At 46.9% G+C, this 22,224-nt stretch overlaps 1 protein-coding gene across 1 annotated transcript in view; it reads right to left on the reverse strand.

Moving 5' to 3' along the window:
- Positions 1–20,739, reverse strand: part of OTOP1 (otopetrin 1) — a 29,763-nt gene extending 9,024 nt beyond the window's left edge. Inside the window, exons 1-5 of the mRNA XM_021717642.1 lie at positions 20,730–20,739; positions 13,547–13,683; positions 9,390–9,448; positions 3,002–3,128; positions 2,005–2,136 (exon numbers count right to left, since the gene is read on the reverse strand). Of these exons, the coding sequence (XP_021573317.1) occupies positions 2,005–2,136; positions 3,002–3,128; positions 9,390–9,448; positions 13,547–13,683; positions 20,730–20,739 (465 nt within the window). The remainder of the gene's footprint in view (positions 1–2,004; positions 2,137–3,001; positions 3,129–9,389; positions 9,449–13,546; positions 13,684–20,729) is intronic.
- Between the last annotated feature and the right edge of the window lie 1,485 nt (positions 20,740–22,224).

A 22,224-nucleotide genomic window follows, 5' to 3' on the forward strand; every position in this document is an offset into this window, starting at 1 on the left:
CGGCTAGCTCGCGGCTTGAGTACCCCCAAAAGAGCACTGCGCGCGGTACGTCCTACTTGCTGGGCGGGTGCCGAAAAGAACAGAGAATATGGCTCGGCTGTTGTGAAAAGTGGCGAGATGGTAGGTAGGAAGGTCGGCAGGGAGGGAGACAGAGATGCTAGACAAAGAAGAAAATCCTGAAGACAAACCCAAATGTTAACAAAGGTTGCTTCCAGGTGCGTTTTATTTTCTTTCATATTGTGCTTCCCTTTATTTTCTAAATTTTCTCCATGAATATGACTTACGGGTATGATTTTTAACGATACTTTTTAAGTGCTTTGTGGGGAAAATGCCCCTTCTAACAGCAAAGATCTGTCTCTTTTGACTCGCCAGTGCTAGCAAGCATGCAGGAGACCGGGGGCTGGAGTGCAGATGGGCCTTCTCTGGAAGCCCGCCTGGTGCCGGTGCAGAGGGCCATTCGTGCCAAAGAGGAAGAATGCCGCAAATCATAATGAAACACATTACCAAGGCCATGAAGTTGATATGGACACAGTCTTTGACCCATAATTCCAACTACTCTTTCAGAGACAAGTAAAAACTGTCATCAAAGAGGTAAAATGGTATGTCTATATGTGAGAGAGCATGAGAGGGAGGGAGGGAGAGGAGAGACCTCAGTGTCCAACAATTTAGAAATTGCTGAGTGAATTTAGTACATCTACACAATGGAAATCAGGCAGCCATTGCAAATTATAATTAAGCTGAATTTCAATGATATAAGAAAGCAACTGGGCACAGTGTCTCGTGCCTATAATCCCAGCACTTTGGGAGGCCGAGGCAAAAGGATTGCTTGAGCACAGGAGTTTGAGACCTGGGCAATATAGTGAGACCCTGTCCCTACAAAAAGCAAAAAATTAGCCAGGGGCGGTAACGCACCTATAGTCCCAGCTACTTAGGAGTTTGAGGCAAAAGGGTTGCTTGAGCCCAGGCGGTCACGGCCACAGTAAGCTGTGATCGTGCCATTACACTCCAGCCTGGGCAACAGAGTGAGACTCCAACTCAAAAATAATAATAATACATTTTTTAAAAGTCAATGATATAAGAATTAGGTATTCATGCTACAATGAAAATGAAAAGAAGTAAGACCAAATTATATAGAGAGTAGCTTTTTTAACGCACATCACAACTAAGTACCACGTTGTAAAATCAGTTTAGAGGGTAGCAGCTAACATTTTTTTTCAACAGAATAAATTTACAATGGAATATGATAGGATAGAATAGAATCCAATTGAATACAATAGAAATTTGAGAGTGTCTCTGATGTAATAAGATTAAATATTATTTCATGACTTATACATACACACAGGTATGTGTGTTTAGGCTGAAATGTAAAATCTATCTCATTGTAGGTTGCTGTTGAAAAAGACTGCATGTATATAGTATGAAGTTAGCTATAAATAAATAAATAGCACACCACAAGGAAATAACCGAACATTAACAGCATTTACTGCATTTCCAGGTGGGTGTTATTGTGGATTTTTTTCTCTACATTGTTTTAATGCCTTCGTTTTCATGTATGATATAGATCCCCCACTTATAAAGTCAGGTGGAAAAGCTTTATGGTAGCATCGAGTACCTTCACGTTGGCAGAACCCTATGCAATTTCCAATTTAGAAGGAGTTTCTCCACTACTTGTAATGCAGTAAAGTGTGATGTGGAAGAAAGGGAAAGAAATCCGAAGGAAAAGTTCAGATTAATAAATATTAGCACTGGCGAACTCCTTTTTAGTACATCAGTCTAACCTCATCTTGACAGAGGGCCTTGGAGCCAGATGGCTAGGATTCAAATCCTGGCTCAGTCACATATTTATTGTGTGATCTTGTGCCGGCTGCTGAACTTCTCTGTGGCTTGACAGCTTCACCCACACAATGAGGTGAATATTGCCGACCTTGGTGCATGAGGGCAAGAATGAAATGAGCTGTAGAAACTGCCTGGAACAGCGCCTGGCGCTCAGCAAAAGCTTCATACGAATTTGTTCTGGGTATTGTTGTTGTTGCTGTTACGGATATTGATTCCAAGGAGAAAATGGGGCCCAAAGAGAGACAAGGACTTCCCCAGAGTGGGTTGCTGGTTGGGGGTTGCAATTTCATTGCCCCCAGCCTGGGTTGACAAGGAAGCAGGTTGACAGTTGCTCTCCAGGACTGGCCTGGGCTACACAGCTAACAGCGACTTGTAGCACATTAAGGTAGGGAGAATCTTTGCCAGTTCATGGTTTGGGTCTCCGCACTGGGAGATAAGAAAAGGGAGGCTCAGAGAGGGTGAACGGCTTCCAAAGGCCACACAGCTAACGTGGGATGACCACAAACCTGAGATACCCCATTCTCAACACAGGGCTGGCCGACCCTCCCCTCAACCTGCACGCTCTAATGTAGAAGCGAGAGATCATAAGTGCTAAAGAATTCTGGAAGAAAGGATCAAGATCAGTGCTACAAGCTCTCAGGTAGGAATAAGAGAGACTAAAGATGACCCAGACGTAAGCCAAGTCTGGTTCAATAACAACTTCGTCGAGCCACAGCCCATTAGCCACAACCTACCATTAGACCGCTATGCATTTTTAAAGCCCTACCTTTAGTAGAAAGGACTGGTAATAGAGGTTTAATTAAAAACACAAGCAGAAACTACCCTCAATCTTCGATAGTCAAAAACGAAGACACTTATTTCTACAACAAACCGAACCGTGAGAAACGTCCATCAAAATGATAACCCATGGGTCGTACAAGTCCCTGAGTCAGGGAAGAAACCTGTAATTACATTCAGCCCACACGACTCATGGAGGCAGGATGAGGCTCTTAGGAGGCTTGGCAAGATTTTCAGCAACGGGGACTATGGGGCTGACGCAGAGTTGGGAGTTCCCTGCAGTTCCCTGGAGCCTGCGCCTGCACGTCTGAGCATTCTGGCCTCTGCAGGTTTCCAGGACGGTCCTGCAGGGCAGAAGGGCCACTCGGCTTCCTCCCCACTCACCTACTGTTATGTTCCCAAAGCCCAGAGTGAGGAGTCGCTCCTTGTGCTCATTGAGTTGGTGCTTGGACTCATTCAGAACGCCGTTGGCCCACAGAAGCAGGTTGGTGAACACAGAGTGGATCACCCCAAATCTGAAAAACACAAGACCTCATTCTCAAGCGGCCCTGGGAGAGCTTCAAGTCCAATGGGGTGACGCGCGCACACACACACACACACACACACACACACACACACACACACAGGCCTCCTTCTCAGCCATGACTCTGGTTTCACCTGGCAACTCATGCTCTGGGTGGGTCCCCTGTCTGGCTGGGAGGGGCAGTTCCACGGGACCTTCCAAAACCACAGAGTCTTGGCATTTTTCCTTAACCTTGAGCCTGCCAGTACCCAAGTCATTGTCTATGGGACATCAAAGAAGCTGGGTCTTCAAGCAGGGTTATAGGGATGCAGATTTACTAAAAGCAGGCACCCAACCCCATTGTACCCCTAAACCCTTTTTCCAGAAGGGAGGAGGAAAGCAGAGAGCAATGAGAAAAAGATCAAAGGGTAACACTGGAGATCTAAGCGAGGACACATCCTAATGTTGGTTGGCCAGTTCAATAATCCCATCCAGCCTCTCTGCCCTGCTACCTACCTCTAAGGATGCTGAAACAAGCCAGAGGCTCCCTTGCAGCTAGGCATGGCCATTCTGGCCAGTGGCACGTGAGGTGCAGTTGACTGGGCACTACTGAAAAGCTATGCTATAGTTCCTTTCCCCCTTCTTCCCAGCCTGGAATGCAGACATGAAGGCTGGAGTTGTGGCAGCCATTGCATGACCAAGAGGCAGCCAGCGTGGGATGAAACCCTCCGCGGGAGGCGGAGTGGAAACCTAGAAAGAGCCTGCTCTGGGACGAGATTGTTGAGCTGCTGAAGACTCAGAGAAGTTCAGGCATTAGCCCAGTGGTCACCCATGGAGTGAGCAGCCACATGGGGTCTGAAGCAGCACTGCTGTTCTGGCTCTGGAGTCCTGCCCTTGCCCTAAGCCACGCTGCCTCCCGCGGAAGAAAGCAAAAAGGGGGCGAAGTGGAAGGTGGACACTGGACTCTGGGTAGCAGATGAGAGATCCGGGTACAATGTGGTCACCAGAGGGTCACTGCCTGCTTTAAATCCTCCAAAGTCTCCCCATGCCTGCAGGCTTAGGGCATTCACTTTGGCAGCTTCCAGGGTATGTACTTAGCCATGTGCCTGGTGGTTAACAGGTGCAGCAAATACTGGTGATTTGAGAGACTCATTATTTTTAGTAGGGTTCTCACCATCACCCAGGCTGGAGTGCAGTGGCACGATCATGGCTTCTTGCTGCCTCGACATTCTGAGCTCACACAGTTCTTCCTCCTCAGCCACTGACATAACTGGTACTACAGGTGCACGCCACCATACCTAGCTAATTGTTATTGCTTGTTGTTATTGTTGTACGTAGAGACAGGATCTCACTATGTTGACCAGGATGGTCTCGAACTTCTGGGTTTAAACCAGTCTCCCACCTCGGTCTCCCAAAGTGCTGGATTGCAGGCATGAGCTGCCACGCTCAGCCTCAGAGAGCCATTCTTAAAGCTTTCCGTAGAACTGATCACTCCTGAGTTGGAGGGCAGAGGCCTAAAAGAGGCACGCTCCCTCCCTTCTAACCAAGAGACCACTGGTCTGTGACCTGCCTACAGGGAAAAGTGTGACTGTGTCCTCAGCCCTGACTCTGCCTCTCCTCCAAGCTGAACCCCAGCTGACCCCTCTGGGGCTCCACGAGCAATCACAGCAAAACTTTTGCTCACCTGACCCGCTGGCACCCACACAATGTCCCGGCACAACTGGAGAAGGAAACGGGATCCCAGGAGCGCCTGGGTGAGATGTTTGCTCATCTGTGTGCCCTCACACTTGCCCAGTGCTACAGATCGTGCCGGCCCACCCCAGAGCACCTTGGAGGCATTCTATGCAGCCTTGGACAAACACAGACAATGCTGTTTGCCTCAGCCGGCCTGGCTTTTCTTTTACTTGTCATGCACACAGCTCTTCTTGCTCCTCTCCTTTTTCCTGGCCCGAATGGCACTGTCGGGCCCCGGGCCCACTGAGCTCAGAGAGGGAGCACCCATGCCACTTGTGGCTGCAAGCCGTGCCACCCCGCAAGCTTCCTGCGAGCCGGCAGCCTCCGGTGGCCTGGTCTGGAAATGGCCCCCATGCCTAGGGCAGCTGTCCTTTTCCCATGCCAGGCTGCCTTTCTCGTTCCCAGACCACGGGAAAGGGAAGGCTTCCATGAGCCACTGCTGATCTCGATGTATGTTCCCAGCTCTGCTTTTGAAACTACTGTCCCTGTGATCCCCAGCTTTGGGAAAAGGACTCAAACCAGTTAGGGGAATTCTCAGCTCAGGCGAAAACTTCCTGTACATACTGAAAGTGTGGGAGAGTGAAATGTTGACTCAAAAGATTGGAAGAAAACAGTAAGCCCGTAAATGACAAGTTCAGAAACCTTCAAGGTCCAGCAGAAAATATCATTCAATAAAGCAGGTTTAGGGTGTTAGGGAGTGGTGAGGACTGTGGCAAACAGAGGGGCCAGCCCCCATCTAGAGAAAGCAGCCCTGACTCAGCTCTAGTCCATTGTTGCCATTCACAGTTGAGATTGCCAGATCTTCCCGTTTTTCTAGAAAAGACTAAGTCTAAACTCAAAAGGTAGTAATTCAAGAATGTCAAACACTTTGCTCTAGAAACAAAACATGGTAAATGGAGCTATGTCTGCATCTGGCTCAAATCACAGAGCACGGAGAGACTTTTTCCCAACCACTCAGCAACCAAGGCAGGACTAGGTCCCGGTCCCACTGAGGCATCTCTGATAAAAGACCCTGGGGTTGATACCTGGTCCCATGGCCCAAAGCAGCACCGTTCAAAGAAAGATCATGCAGCACAGGCGTGGCACTTAATTTTAAATTTCCTAGTAGCTGCATTTTAAAACAGTAAGAAGGAGCAGGGGAAATAATTCTAATGAGAGTTTGTCAACCCCAATATATCTAATAAGGCGTCATGCCAACACAACAGTCAAGACCAGAACGATTACTGTTGAGCTGTTGTTTTGTTTGTAACAGCTACGTTCTGTTTTCTTTCTAGTCTCCAGGGTCGGGTGTGCACGCCGCACTTGCAGCACATGTCCGTGCAGTCCGATCACCACCCTAGGGCTCAGTAGCCACACGGGCTAGTGGCTGCTCAGCTGGACAGCACAGACCTAAGAGCCCAGGCCACGGACTCTGCCGCTCTGAGGGAAGTGGGCCCAAATGACCCGTGGCTCAGATTAAATAAGGGCACAGAGAAGGATTTTCTCCAGCACCCCCGGCTGGCCACGACAGTCACTAGCAGCATTCAGCTCCCACAAAGCCACGCACCAGCGGGCTGCCTGACCTTGGGCATTTGCTGCATTTCTCTGAGTCTCAGTTTCTTCATCTGCTAAATGGGAATCGTGGTCATATCCAGTGGCTCCCACTTACGGGGCTATTGTGAGAGAGGACCCCACAGTGACACATTTAAAAGAAAGTGCTGTGTGCACTGGGAAGTTCGGCCTGGAGCTCCGGGGCTATCACGCTGCTCGGTCTGCATTTGTGGAAAACGCCTTCGCCTGTTTCCCAACAATTCTACTTTCAGAACTTAACCCAAGAAAATAACTTAAGATGTTCAAAATATTTTCAAGTGAAGGTGTTCATCACAGTGCTACTTATAATCACAACCCAAACGTTCAGACTAAACGTCCAACAAAAGGCGCTGTGGATGGAAAGAACTGTGTCCCCACCCCATCCCCAAATCCATACGTCGAAACCCTGACCTCCACTGTGACTGCATTTGGAAACAGGGCCGTTCAGGAGACAGTGAGGGCTCCATGAGGTCGCAGGAGTGGGGCCCTACTCCCACGGGCTGGAGTCTTCATAAGAAGAGAAACACTCCGGAGCCCTCTCCCTCTTCTCCCCACCCCACCACCACCTGAGGACACAGCAAGAGGGTGGCTGTCTGCCAGCCAGGACGAAAGCCCTCGTCAGACACCAGCCTTCCTGGCGTCTTGACTCTAGACCTTGAGCCAAGACCGTCTTTTCAAGGGCGAGATCACTGGTGTCTCTTCCTCTGATAAAGGCTCTCATCCCATCACGGGCCCCGCCCTCATGGCCCTTCACTCACTTCCCGCCATCACTTCCCCAGGGCCTCACTTCCAAGCCACATTACATTGGGGATGGAGGCTTCCACGCGTGAATCTGGGAGGCCACAACTTTCAGCCCACAACAGTGGCAGCATGGTGACTCTCAAATGCTACTGTGTCCTTGTAAGTTTCGCCAGGAAAAAAGATGCCGTTGCTGAGGAATCGCTTTGTGAGTAGATGCAGTGAAACCTGTGGCCCAGGACAAATCCAGCGGAAGTTATCCTCGAGTGGCAAGTGGCGGCTGGCCTCCGGAGGGAGGGGAAGTGCAGACAACACACACGCGTGAGCCTCACTCCTCATTACTGACAGGGACAGATCAGGGCAGAGTTCTCTGGCAACCTGAGCACATTTCATCCTGCCCCACCTGTTGAGGGCACCTCCTGCTGAGGGCCCAGGTACGGCTGAACGTGAGGATGGTCGAAGGTCAAAGTCTTGGTCCAGCTCCAAGGGACAATTACAGTTGTTTGTGTTGGGTCTTTGGGGTCCTGAATTTCATGTGTCTATTCCCTTCCCCTGGAGGGAACAACACTGGGACACACTTCTGAGCTCTCCCTACCCCCCCACCCAGTAGGCCAAGGGACTTCTGATGTTAGTAAGGCTGGGTAGGCCTGGTGAGGTGGCTCACACCTGTAATCCCAGCACTTTGGGAGGCCAAGGCAGGAAGATTGCTGAAAGCTAGGGGTTTGAGACCAGCCTAGGCTGCATAGTGAGACCCTGTCTCCACAAAAATTAAAAACTTATCCTGGCATGCCTGTAGTCCCAGCTACTCAAGAAGCCGAAATGGGAAGATCACCTGAGCCCAGGAGTTCAAGGCTGCAGTGAGACATGATCATACCACTGCACTCCAGCCTGGGCAACAGAGCAAGACCATCTCTCCAAAAAAAAAAAAAAATGACTGGGGGAAAAGGGCACTGCCAAGGCTGCACAGTGGGTAACACAGGCTGCCCAGGGCCAACTGCAGGATGCCATTCACACAGGCCAGGGCACCTCGGCTATCATCGCTCATGTCCCCAGCAATGCCTGACAGCAAGCCCTACACAGCAGGGCCTCTAAGGATGCCCGAGTGCATGGTGGTGTTGATTGTTTTTGCATAATGAGGCTGGTGAAATCCATTTCTATGTCAAAAGTCTGTTGGCATAGTTCTGCCCAGGGGTCCTCCTTAAATCCATCTTTTAAATATCAGCTGTCATGGCAAATGGTACAGGGGAGTGTTCTGTTCCTCATTACAAGTTTATGTGATGAGGGACCTTTCTATAAAGTAAATACGGATCCCTAGATCCCTTGTCTGTGTGCTTCCTTACGTGATAATACCTTGTATGTAGGTCATTCGCCCATCATCCTGGAGGTCCCTTCCTCTGATCCTCCCAGTCACCTGGGAGCACAGCGGAAGGACAGAATGATAGACCCAACACTTCTGAATACCCACTGCATGGCGTTTTATGTCATTCCCTCCTTCAGTTCTCAGAGGCAGGCTACTAAGGAAGCGGACATATTCCTCTCTTCAAGACTGAGAACTGTTGGGCTGAAGAAGGTTAAAAGCAGAGAATACTCTGCCTCTCCCTCGCCTGCCTGATGGCAGGGCAGTGACTTCCACCTCCCCTTCCTTTCCTGCCTAAAGACAGAGATGTAATTTTTGTCCTTGCTGTGGTGGACTCTGGGCTTTCATCAGCTCGCAGGTAGGCCTTCCAGGGCTAGGAGAACCTGGAAGCAAACTTTCCTTTATCTTGTCACCGTAGGACTTATGGCTGTTTGTTGAAATACTATTGGAGCAAGGCTCTTAAACCACAGACAGAGAGATATAGCCTTTCTTTAGAACTGAGCTGTACCATTTTATGTTACATTTTATGATAATGATGGGTACAGCACATGTCAACTTTTGCTGGTTTTTCGCCTCAATTAAGAAGTTATGAGGGTTTCAAAGGAAATTATATTTTATTTTCCTCATCTTCATTTTACAGGTAAGGAAACTGAGTGTTACAAAAAGGAAGTATCTAAGATGCAGAGTCAAAACGCAAAGTTCAAACCCACACCATGCCACTACCTCTTCTCCCGGACACAAGTGAGGACTTTACTTTCAGGACTGAGACAGCGTTGACCTCAGCTTTTATAACCCAAGCAGGATGGCAGTGATGAGTTCTGCTTGTTCTAACTGAATGCCAAATTCAATGTGTAAAGCAGTTATCCACAGTTTTACCTTTCCAATGTTTTGAAAGACTGGATAATATCCTTTGCATGCCCCCAAAGGAAATACACCTAGGTGGAAATAAAGGAAAAAACAAAAGTGTGTCAGTGGGAAAATCATCCTATTTGCAAACAAGCAGCTCTAAAACTCAAAGAAAGGGCATGGGAGAATGCTGAATGTCAGTGACCTCCCTCCCCCTCTCAGGTGGCAGTGCCATCCCCAATGGGGACAGCGGCCCAGGAGCACTGTGCTGGAAAGCAGAGTGAGGCCTCTGGGAGGAAATGGTGCTATAACGGATCGAGGCTGTCTGCTGTGGGGTGGGGTATGCAATTGATTGATGAAGCCTGCTGTAGAACAGGGTATGGGAGTGGTCGCCTGCCTGTCACGAAACCTGTAACCAGTTGGTATCACATATGTCAGGTTTCATGCAAGGAAGAGCCACTGAACAGTTACCCAGCATCCGTGGACAGAAACCAAATGCTGTTTTATTGTTTGGGGAGTTTTTGTACAAATTTGCAGAGTACAAGTGCAGTTTTGTTATCTGAATATATTGCTTTGTGGTGAAGTCCAGGCATTTAATGTAACTATCACCTGAATGATGTACATTGCACCCATTAAGTAATTTCTCATCCCTCACCGCCTCCCACTCTCCCACCCTTCTAAGTCTCCAGTGTTAATTATTCCACACTCTATGTCCATGTGTACACATTATTTAGCTCCCACTTATAATGAGAACTTGGGGTATTTGTCTTTCTATGTCTGGCGTGTTTCACTTAAGATAATGGCCTCCGGTTCCACCCATGTTGCTGCAATGACATGATTTCATTCTTTTTTATAGCTGAGTAATATTCCATTGTGTATATATGCCATGTTTTCTTTATCCGCTAATCCATTGATAGGTTGATTCCATATCTTTGCTATTGTGGACAGTGCTGCAATAAACTTACGAGTGCAGGTATGTTTTTAATATAATTGTTTCTTTTCTTTTAGGAAGAGATCCAGTAGAGGGTTGCTGGATCAAATGGTAGTTCTATTTTTAGTTACCTGAGAAATCTCCATACAAATGAACCAAATGTTGAGTGCTTTAAATGAAGAAGGAAGCCAGCTCGGTGGCTCAGCCTGTAATCCCACGCCTTGGGAGGCTGAGGTGAGTGGATTGCCTGAGCCCACGGGTTCAAGACCCACCTGGGCAACTTGGCGAGGCCTCATCTCTACAATAAATCAAAAATCAGCCGGGCGTGGCAGCACGCACTCCAAGGAGTTCCAGCTCCTTGGAAGGCTGAGGCGGAAGGATCGCCGGAGCCCAGCAGGTCAAGGCTGCGGTGGCTGGGAGTGGCCACTGCACTCCAGTCTGGGTGACAGAGTGAGACTCCAACTCAAAAATAAATAATAAAAATTTAAAAAATAAATGAAGAAGGAAATTGATTTAGGCCGGTTTTTTATTTCACTCTATTGCATATGCTATTGCCTTCCCTGGGTTGTGCAGTCACTAGCAGCAAGACAGGCAAGGGTTGAAGCCATGGATGCTGGAGACCTCTGTGAAACTTCTGACTCCCTCCCTGAATAGCCACGTGACCTTTGGCAAGTCAGGGAACCATGCTGAACCTCTTTTCTCATCTTCAAAATGGAAATGATAGGAGTTTGCCCTGGGGAGTGTTGTGAGCAATTAAATGAGATGATCCATGTGAATTGCTTAGAGCATGTGTGTCTTCAGTGTATATTCTTCACTGTCAACTTATTCATTGACATTGAGCGCCTCCCATGCGCCAGCCATTATTTGAACTTCTAAAATATGTCAGACTTTATTTTAGAGACAAACACATATTGAGCACTTCCTGCATGCCAAACACTGTGAGGTATTTTATGTGTTTGTCTCATTTAATCTTTATTTTTCAACTAAGAGTTATAAAAATAAATCAGATGGCATAAAACAAAATACACTTTCACATATTACCTCTTCCACATTATTATACCTACCACTTACTGTTTTGCTCAGTAAAACACTTTCAGAGCACAACTCTCTTAAAACATCCAATGGCCAGGTGTGGTGGTTCACACTTGTAATCCCAGCACTTTAGGAGGTGGAGGTGAGAGGATTGCCTGAGCCCAGGGGTTCAAGACCAGCCTGGGCAACTTGGCAAGACCTCTCTCTACAATAAATCAAAAAATTAGCTGAGAGTGGTGGCACACGCCTGTAGTTCCAGCTACTTGGAAGGTTGAGGCAGAAGGATCACCTGAGCCCAGCAGGTGGAGGCTGTGGTGGTTGTGAGAAGCCACCGCACTCCAGCCTGGGCAGCAGAGTGAGACTTGGACCCAAAAAAAAGTCCCCAAAAATATACATTGATTTTAAAATAGCAGTGACTCCTTGTTAAAGGTGACATTCCACCCAACAATATGTAAACCATTAAGTAAATGATATGTATCAATGAATTCTAAATTAGATAGTCATTTAGTTTATGCTTTTTATAAAGACTAGACAGCAACATTTAAAAGTTTATGACTTTTTTTAGTGAAAAACTTGAAATCGAAAATTCTGCACCCTGTATGTAAAACTTTGACAAGAATGTACACTTTAAATACAAGGAATGAGCCGGGCTCGGTGGCTCAGCCTGTAATCCCGCGCCTTTGGGAGGCTGAGGTGAGTGGATTACCTGAGCCCGCAGGTTCAAGACCCACCTGGGCAACTTGGTGAGACCTCATCTCTACAATAAATCAAAAATTAGCCGGGCGTGGTAGCGTGCGCCTGTAGTTCCAGCTACTCGGAAGGCTGAGGCGGAAGGATCCCTGGAGGCCAGCCAGTCGAGGCTGCGGTGGCCAGGAGTGGCCACTGTACTCCAGTTTGGGTGACAGAGTGAGACTCCAACTCAAAAAAGTAAACATAAAAAATAAAAATTAAAAAAATTAAAAAATACAAGGAATGGAGGAAATGAAAACTAAAATAAAAAACAAAAAACAACAACAAATGCTGCCTTCAGTTGATGGACTTACAGTGCATTTTTATTATCTTTTCTACTTTTTCAGTAATGTAAATTATGTTTTTAAAATTTTTTTTTAGAATTACCACATGGTCCAGCAATACCACTTCTGGATATATATCCAAAAGAACTGAAAACAAGCTATCAAGGAGAGGCTTGTATGCCCATGTTCATAGCAGCATTATTCACAATAGCCAAGAGGTAAAAGCAACCCAAGTGCCCATGGATGAATGAATGGGTGAACAAAATGTGGTTAATCCATTCATACAACAGAATTTTATTCAATCTTAAATAGGAAGAAAATTCTGACACATGCCACAACATGAATGAAACTTGAAGACATTATGCTAAGGGAAATAAGCCAGTCACAAGAAGACAAGTACTGCATGATTCCATTTACATAAAGTATCTGAAATAGTCAAGTTCATAGGAATGGAAAATAGGACGGTTAGTGTCAGCAGCTGGCTACAGGAGAGGGGAGGAAATTAAGAATTGCCGAGAGGGTACAGAGTTTCAGTTTCACAAGATGAAAAAGTTGTGCAGATAGGTTGCACAACGATGTGACTACTCTTAATGCTACTAAACTGTACACTGAAAATGGCTGAGATGTTTAATTTTATAGTGTGTCCTGTTGACCTAAAAACAGGACACTAAAGGAAACTACTTCTAACCATGTTGGGTTTACTCTGGAATAAGAAACAAGAATAATAATCTGGAATGCATGGACTAGCAAACCACCAAGTGCATTTGGAGAGGGGAGGATAAGGGGAGCTTTAATCAGTAAAAAGAGATTTACATAAGCTGCTTAGAAACAGAGTTCCCTGGTTCAAAGCCAAAGTTGCTGTCAGTTCACTGGCAAAGACATCATTATTGGGCAAGTCTTCTGAGAGCACGCTATCTGAATTACTGCAGTTCTACAGAGTGTCTGACGATAAGCCTTGGCAAAGCCAGAGATCCATGAAGGGTTTTTAAAAAGTTCTTGAGAACAGCTCTTACCTCAGACATGTAAACATGAGCCTCCGTTTTACAGCGAAGGCAGCCAAAGATCGGAGCCTCAAAGACAGACTCAGATTCACCTTGGGACTTTCTGGGTTGTCCGCAGCTGCTCAGGATGTCTTGATGGGAAGGGTTTTTGTGCACCTGGGATACACTTAACAGGAAACAAGACAGCATCCATAAGCGTCAGTGGCTTACCTGCAGCAGGGTATGCACTGTATGTGCGACGGGAAAAACTCCTTCAGTGGCTGACAAACATTCTGAAAATCCAACGAAGTATCCAATTTTAAGGCATCCCAGGATGACAGTGATCACCGCAAACAATGTGATACTGCCTGAACTCGGGGGGGGTGGGGGCAGAAGCACACGTGTTAACACGTACTGATGTCATTTCAAAATAAATCATACTATTTTGTTTTTGTTTTTGAGTTGGAGTCTCACTCTGTCGCCCAGACTGGAGTGCAGTGCCCGCTCCCGGCCACCACAGCCTCAACCCACTGGGCTCCGGCGATCCTTCCGCTTCAGCCTTCCAAGTAGCCGGAATTACAGGCATTCACTACCACGCCCGGCTGATTTTTGATTTATTGTGGAGATGAGGTCTCGCCAAGTTGCCCAGGCGGGTCTCGAACCCACGGGCTCAGGCAATCCACTCACCTCAGCCTCCCAAAGGCGTGGGATTACAGGCTGAGCCACCGAGCCTGGCAAATCATACTATTAATTGAACCCTCATATACATTTTTTAAATGGGCATAGGACTTGAATGTGCATCCAAAGATATAAAAATGAGAAATCAAATAGAATTATGAGATACCACCTCATACCTGTTAGGATGGCGATGATTTAAAAAAAGAAGAAAAAGCAGGGCATAGTGGCTCACACTTGTAATCCCAGTGCTTTGGGAGGCTGAGGCGGGAGGAGTCCTTAAGACCAGGAAGTTGAGACCAGCCTGGGCTGGGCGATATAGAAGACCTCATCTCCACAAAAAGTAAAAAAAAAACCAGGCATGGTAGTGCACACCTGTAGTCCCAGTTACTTGGGAGACTGAGGCAGAAGGGTTGCCTGAGTCCAGGAAGTCAAGGCTGAGGTGAACCATGGCCATGCCACTGAACTCTCCCGGGCAACAGAGTAAGACCCTGAGTCAGAAAGAAAGAGAGGGAGGGAGGGCAGGAACAAAATTTAAAAATACGCTGAGCACAGTGGCTCATGCCCACAACCCCAGCACTCTGGGAGGCTAGAGGGGGAGGATCACTTGAGGCCAAGAGTTAGAGACCAGCCTGAGCAACATAATGAGATTTCATCTCGGAAGGAAGGAAGGACAGACAGAAAGTAACAAATGTTGGTGAGAATGTGAAGAAGTTGGAACCCTTATGCTCTATTGGTAGGAATGTACAATCACACAGCTACTATAGAAAACAGTAGGGAGGACCCTCAAAAAATTAAAAATACGATCACTGCACAACCCAATAATTTCACTTCTGGGCATACAACTGAACGAATCAAAAGCAGAATTATGAAGGGGTATCTGCATTCCCATGTCCATAGCAGCATATTCCCAAGAGCCAAAAGTTGGAGCCACCTGGTGTCCATCAGCAGGTGAACGGATAAGCAAAATGTGGCATAAACACACAATTGAATAGTATCCACCTTAAAAGGAAAGGAAATCCTGACACACAGCACAGCACGGATGAACCATGAGGACCTTGTGCCGAGTAAAACAAACCAGTCTCTGAAAGCCAAGACTGCAGGACTTCCCTTACATGACTTACCTAAAGCAGTCAAGTTAATAGAGACAGAAAGTAGAAAGGTGGGTGCCCGGGCCTAGAGGGAGGGAAGAGTGAGGAGTCAGGGTTTGCTAGGAACAGAGCTTCAGTTTCGCAAGACGAAAAAGTTCTGGAGATCGGCTGCACACGCCATATGTACTCAACACTACTGAACTGCATGCTTAAAAAATGGATACGAAGCTGGGCTCGGTGGCTCAGCCTGTAATCCCGCGCCTTGGGAGGCTGAGGTGAGTGGATGGCCTGAGCCCGCAGGTTTGAGACCCGCCTGGGCAGCGAGACCTCATCTCTACAATAAATCAAAAAAATCAGCTGGGCGTGGTAGCGCGCGCCTGTGGTTCTGGCTACTCGGAAGGCTGAGGCGGAAGAATCACCGGATCCCCAGCAGGTTGAGGCTGCGGTGGCCGGGAGCCGGGAGCGGCCACGGCACTCCAGTCTGGGCGACAGAGACTCCAACTCAAAAAAAAAAAATGGATACGTTGGTCAATTTTATGTCATGTATATGATATGTCACCACAATTTAAAATTTAAAATATGTCAATAAAATAAGCTATACTGTTGGGTAGTGATATGCTGAAACTTAAGATAAGACAGACATTGTGCCTTTTCCAAGGTGCTCACCCCAAGAGAGTCTGACAAATGACATACATTCAACCAAGGTTTGTTGAATCAACAGAAGCCTCTAGAAGCTTTTCCAAAAAGGACTGATCCAAAAGTGCCACTGCTGTACTCAAGCACCTTGTTCTAAAATCCTGCTCTATGGAGAATACAGAGCAGAGGGTGCAGGTGATACAGGTAGACAAGAACCCTCTGTACTATCTTTGCAACTTTTCTGTAATTCTGAAACTTTTCTAAAATAGAGAGTGTTTGGTTTCTGTTGTTGTTGTTTTGTTTTTCTCTAATGGGTAAGGGATCTATAGCAGTAGCCTGGAAAGAGCCTGTGCTAGGTGCAGTGAAGAAAGGAAGCACTCTTTGATTGTATAATGAGCATGGTTTTCACCAAAGAAATAAATATAATTTCTGTAAAAAAGACTGAAAAGAGACTGGGTATGGTGGCTCACGTCTGTAATCCCAGCATTTGGGAGACCAAGGTGGGAGGATCGCTTAAGCCCAGGAGTTTGAGACCAGCCTAGGCAACATAGCATGACCTTGCCTCTACAAAAAAAATTTTTTTAATTAGCTGGGCATGGTGGTGCTCACCTGTATTTCCAGCTGCTCGGGAGGCTGAGACAGAAGGATTGCCTGAGCCCAGGAGGTAGAGGCTGCCATAAGCCATGATCGTGCCACTGCAATCCAGCCTGGGCAACAGAGTGAGACCTTGACTCAAAAAAAAAAAAAAAAAAGAAACTGAAAAAGAATATACAAAATACATTTAAAAGACTCTTGGTGGCAAATTAAAAAACTAGTGAAAAACGCAGTGATCATGGGGACTTGATCAAAGTTCCCCATCCCTCTCCTGGGCCGGCACTGACTCTCACGTACACATTCTCTCCCATGAGCAGGAGGAAACCGAATCGTCTGTGACATGCATTAAGGCAGCAGCAGAGGAGGGCCTGAGCCGTGAGAGGGGCGCTATCCCATTACAGCCCAGCCGAGAAGCCTCCAGTGACAAGTAACGCAATCTCCTGGCTCCCTTCCGCTGCTCAAAGCCTTATAGAAATCACGAGAAGTCACTTTTTTTAAAATGCTGGAAAAACCCCAGCGAAACTAGAAACTCTGTAAGAGTGGAGATTCAATCCCAGGGCTTTGAAATGGTTTGACAAATGCCTGGCTGGTTTTGGCTACAAAAAGTAACAGCAAGATGAGGCAAGGCGGCCTGGTCGGGTGGCGAGAGCACAGGCCCAAAGCTGTGGAGACCTGGGCTCGAGTGTCCACCGATGGACACAGAGTTCCTACAAGTCATCTCCCTGCACCTAGCCTCAGTACTCCCACACAGAAAATAAGGATCGTCTATAGCAGTGGTTCTCAAACTTGAGCATGCATGCCCCTGATCACCTGGAGGGCTAGTTGCAACACAAATCTCTAGGCTCCACCCCCAGGGGTTCTGATTCAGATCGGGGAGGGCCCCCAAAACCTGCATCTCTAGCAAGTTTCCAGGTAGGGCTGATGTTACGCGTCTGGGATTCCACCTTGAAAACCACTGGTCTAGAACACCTCTGTGGTTGGCATTTCTCGGGTTCTGTAACATATGCTCCATGTATTTTCTCACACCCCTGAAGTCCTTTCTTCCTTCCTTCTTTCCTTCATCCATCTATGAATTCCTTCACTCAGTTATTTGTATAACAAGTATTTTGGGAACTCCCATTATGCATGAAGCATCATGCCAGAGGCTCAAAGATTAAAAAAACAAGATTGCTGGAGAAACAAAAATACACAAATATAATATTGCATAAATTGGGGTGTGTACAAAATATTAAAGGAATGAGCTGGCACCAGATTTTTTTGTGCAGCATAGGAAACTGGGAGACGGTGGAAGAATTTATCACAGGGAAAGGACTGCAGTTCAAAAACCTTTCCAGCTAAGATGTTACCCACCTGTCAGGGAAAATCTGAAGATATGCAAAATGTAATTTTTTTCAACAACCATTTGTTGAGCACCAATTGTGAGTCAAGTACTATTCTAGGCACTGGGGATATAAAAATAAAATAAATAAAGTAGAGTATCTGCCCTTGGGGAGCTTAGCATTCTAGTGGGGAAGACAGAAAATAAACAAGTAAACAGTAAACATATAAAGAATGTCAGGAAGTGCTAAGAGCATGAAGAAGGGCAAAGCAGGGAAGGGGACTGAGGTCAGAGGTGGGTGGTCAGGACAAAAGGTGACAATGGAACAGAGAAGGGGGGAGGTGAATACCACACATTTACCACATAATGGGTCTATAAAGGGCATGAGCCTGACAACACATGACCTGGAAGACAGTCTTCGAGAGAAGGGAAGATGAAGAGGAGAGGAAACAATAGTGAGCGATCAACTTTGCAGAAGATGGGAGTAGGGATATGATGGACGGGTGGATGGATGGATGGCCAAGGAGACAGACCATAGGATTGGCAGCGGAGAAGAGGAGAAGTGAAGTCCATGTGTGATTCACATGTTCCATAAAGATTTGTCACACAGAATAGACATTTTGAGAAGAAACTCTGTTAAACATTAAGTTAGTTCTAGAGAAGAAAAACCTCTCAAAGATCTCATGGTAAAGAGACGGGAAAAGATGGGGGGACAGGGAAGCACTTGTATCCTAAAGGCTTCATCTCATTAGGTAGAGAGAAAGGGGGAAGACAGGGCATCTGAAAGCGGGAAGTGTGTGTCCTGCTGGGGAACTCATTTGGTATTTTGTTTTCAGGTAAGAATGAAGTCATATGCATCTGATTATGAGCCTGAGGGAAGGGAAGATGGTTATTAATGGAATAGAAAAGCACAAAACAGTTTTCAAGTGCTCAGAAAGGCAAACGTGGAAAAAGAAAACGAAGGGATAATAATGTAACGCAGGGGTCCCCCCTGCCCCAGGGCCACAGGCCGGGGCAGGTCCATAGCCTGTTAGGAGCCCAGCTGCACAGTGGGAGGTGAGCAGTGGGCCAGCATCCATCTTCTGTCAGATCAGCTGCAATGTCAGATTCTCATAGAAGGGAAAACTCTACTGTGAACTGCACACTCCAGGGGTCTAGATGGAACTCTCCTGAAGAGAAGCGACTGCCTGATGGTCTCAGGCAGAGCTGAGATGGTGGTTAGCAGTGAGGTTTTTCTGCACTTTCTCCTGGACCTGCCTCCCGTCCCTGGAAAAGTCCTCTCCCACGAAACCAGCTCCTGATGCCAAAAAGGTTGAGGACTGCTGATGTGAAGAATATAATTATAAACATGAAAGAAAAATGAGCCAGGCACCTGAGGAGGGAGGCTTGTTTGAGGCCAGGAGTTTGACACCACCCTGGACAACATAGCAAGATCTTTCCTCTACAAAATACATATATATAAAGAAAAATGGAAACACAAAGCCAAGTATATAAATCATCACAGTAAACTAGAATGATCTGAATCCTCCCATGAGTCAGCAAGCAAGGAAGGGAAGATCGAATGAAAAACAAAACCTAGCTATATGCCCTTTACACAAATCACCCTTTTAACCATATAATAAAGGTTGAAAATAAAGGGGTGGACAAAGAGAAGCCAGGCAATGCAAACAAAAAGAAAGAATGTCAACATTAACTCAGACCACATGAAATGCAAAGTTAAGTAATAAGTAGGACGAAGAATCCTTCCACCTTTGTCAGTACACATGATAAGAGACGTCATATATGAGGAAGATCGGGCAGTTACACGTGTGCCCAAATAAAATAGTCTTTTGCTTTGCATATTTAACAGCTGCAAACAAAAAGGCAGAATGGAAAATTTCAGAACTAGGCAGATCAGACAGATAAATTCTAAGTAAGGACATAGGAGAGCTGAAACACTCAGCCCATAAACTCGTTTTTTTGCTTTTATTTTTTTTTTTAGTTGGAGTCTCACTCTGCCACCCAGACTGGAGTGCAGTGGCCGCTCCCGGCCACCACAGCCTCAACCTGATGGGCTCTGGCGATCCTTCCACCTCAGCCTTCCAAGTAGCTGGAACTACAGGCACGCGCTACCACGCCCGGCTAATTTTTGATTTATTGTAGAGATGAGGCCTCGCCAAGTTGCCCAGGCGGGTCTTAAACCCACAGGCTCAGGCCATCCACTCACTTCAGCCTCCCAAAGTGCTGGGATTACAGGCCGAGCCACCAAGCCCGGCTTAAACTCGTTTTATATGTAGATAAAACCCCAGATACCTCAAAAAGAGAACATATGACTTTGGAAAGCCACAGAACACTGACAAAAACCATGCTCTAAGGGACAGCAGAGGGTAGAATGGTGGAGGCTGGCTGCCCAACTTCAGATCCTGTCTTCTATCACTTACTATGACGGCCCTGAGCAATTCCTCAGCTTACCTGTGCCTCAGTTTCCTCGTCTGTAAGATGTGAAGATAGTAATAATAGCGCCGACCTCACAGGGGTGCTGAAGCATGAAAATCACCTAGAATAGTGTCCTGCACCTAGAGAGTTCTATAAGTGGGACGTTATTATCACCATTAGAAAGGAAAACTTAAGGGATTAGAACCAATGAGAAAGTTTACTCGCCACACGACTTGAAAATAAAAACTGTCTAGTGTGGGTCAAAGGCCCTTCCTCCGTGTTAAGCCCCCAGATCCCTTCTAGGAGTCTAGAACTTTATTTGCCAGACGGAGGTAAGAGGATCACTCGAGCCCAGGAGTCTGAGGCTGCATGAGTCCCGGACAGGCCACTGCCCTCCAGCCTGGGCGACAGACTGAGATCTTGACTCAATAGTAACAAGAATAACAAAGAGACTCTGGAACTGTGGCTCTTCCATCTGTGCGCCCTTCCCTCGCTGGGTGGCCCTCATGTCAGAGTATCATTCCTTGTGTTGCTGCTGTGCTTCCCTATAGCGAACGGCCTTTGACTGCCCAGAACCGTCCTGCTCTTTCCTGGAGCTTCCGTCACCACTCACTCACTCATTCGTTCATCCATCCATCCATCCTTTCCATCCTTCCATTCATTCACTGAGTCATTCAGCAGATACCAACTGGCATTTTCGACATGTTGGGCTGAGCCAGGAGCTCAGGACACAATGGTAAGCACATTCAGACCAGGCCTCTGGCATTAGGACTCACAATCTGGTTAGCCCAACAAACAGCAGCTCAATAGCACAGTCTCCTGTTTGATCAGTGCTAGGAAGAAAACGAACAGAGCCATGAGAGCATCCTGCCTGGGCGCTGCCCCAGGTCTGAAAGTGTCAGGAAAGGCATCCCAGAGAAGTGACTCTTGTTTGGTCAAAGCCAACGGGTGACCCAGATCCACCAGTCACAAGGCAACAGCAGCTTCAGCCTGCTACCTCCGGATTCTCCTCTTATAAACTGACCATCCTTCTGTGTCTCCTGCGGCCACTCTCCTCCAGGGGCCCATGAGATGCTCGAGAAGGACAGGACATGCACGCACCTAAAGCCAAACCTTCCTCTGACTTTCTGGCAGTCACTTTTCTTGTGGAGGCTGAAATTCTGACCGTATGTCTCTATTTTCCATTAGACCAGAAATTTTGGCAAAAAAAAAAAAAAAAGTAAGAAAATGCATGCAGCCAAGGAAGGCTCTCATCGCGTCCCCAGGATGGGTCTTGGGGATCATGCCTCCCTTTCCTGAGGGAACAGTCCTCTGCATATTGATTTGCTCCCGAAATGGGTTGGACGTCACTGCCACACTCGGTTCTCCTCTTCCTCCTCCTGCTCTTCCTTCTTCTTCTTTTTGAGTCGGCATCTCACTCTGTTGCCCAGGCTGGAGTACAGTGGCATGATCATAACCATCATCACAGCCTCAACCTCCTGGGCTCAGGTGATCTTCCTGCCCCAGGCTTCCGAGAAGCTGGGATTACAGGCACATGCCTCCACACCTGCTTAATTTTCTGATTTTTTTTTTTTTTTTTGTAGAGATGAAGTCTAGCTATGTTGCCCAGGCTAGTCTTGAACTTCTGGCCTCAAACAATCTTCCTGCTTTGGCCTCCCAAATTGCCGAGATTACAGGTATGAGTCACCATGCCTGACTGGGTTCCCTATAACCTGCATATTATTTTCATCATTTTTTAAATTCTAGGACACTTCCTAAGAACTTGTATATTATCTCTAAGTTCACTTGATTCCTAACTGATCTCCTAGCCTCTTGTCCTACTCCTCTCAAACCCAGGGCTTACCCTGTAGACAAAGTGCTCTTTCTGAAATGCAAGTATGATCCCATCATTCTTTCTTTAGAGCCTTCAATAGCTCCCTTGACCCACAGGACAAAGCCAAGGTCTGAAGCCTACCATGTAGGGCTCTATGTATCTCACTGCATCTCGGAACTCACTTCCAGACTCCAGCAGCCAACAAGAAGTCCTCCATTGGGAACCTTTCGCTAAACCCCAAGATCCTCCTCTCCGGGCTAGTCTTCTGCCCTCGCTCCACGCATCATAACAGGAATCGTTTCTTGCACAATCATAATAATACATTTCTCTTACTATGTGGCAGAGGCTGTTGCAAGCACGGTATTTT

This window comes from Carlito syrichta, unplaced genomic scaffold (genome assembly GCF_000164805.1).
Source record: "Carlito syrichta isolate Samal-C Ts95f unplaced genomic scaffold, Tarsius_syrichta-2.0.1 Scaffold309897, whole genome shotgun sequence".
NCBI lineage: Eukaryota > Metazoa > Chordata > Mammalia > Primates > Tarsiidae > Carlito > Carlito syrichta.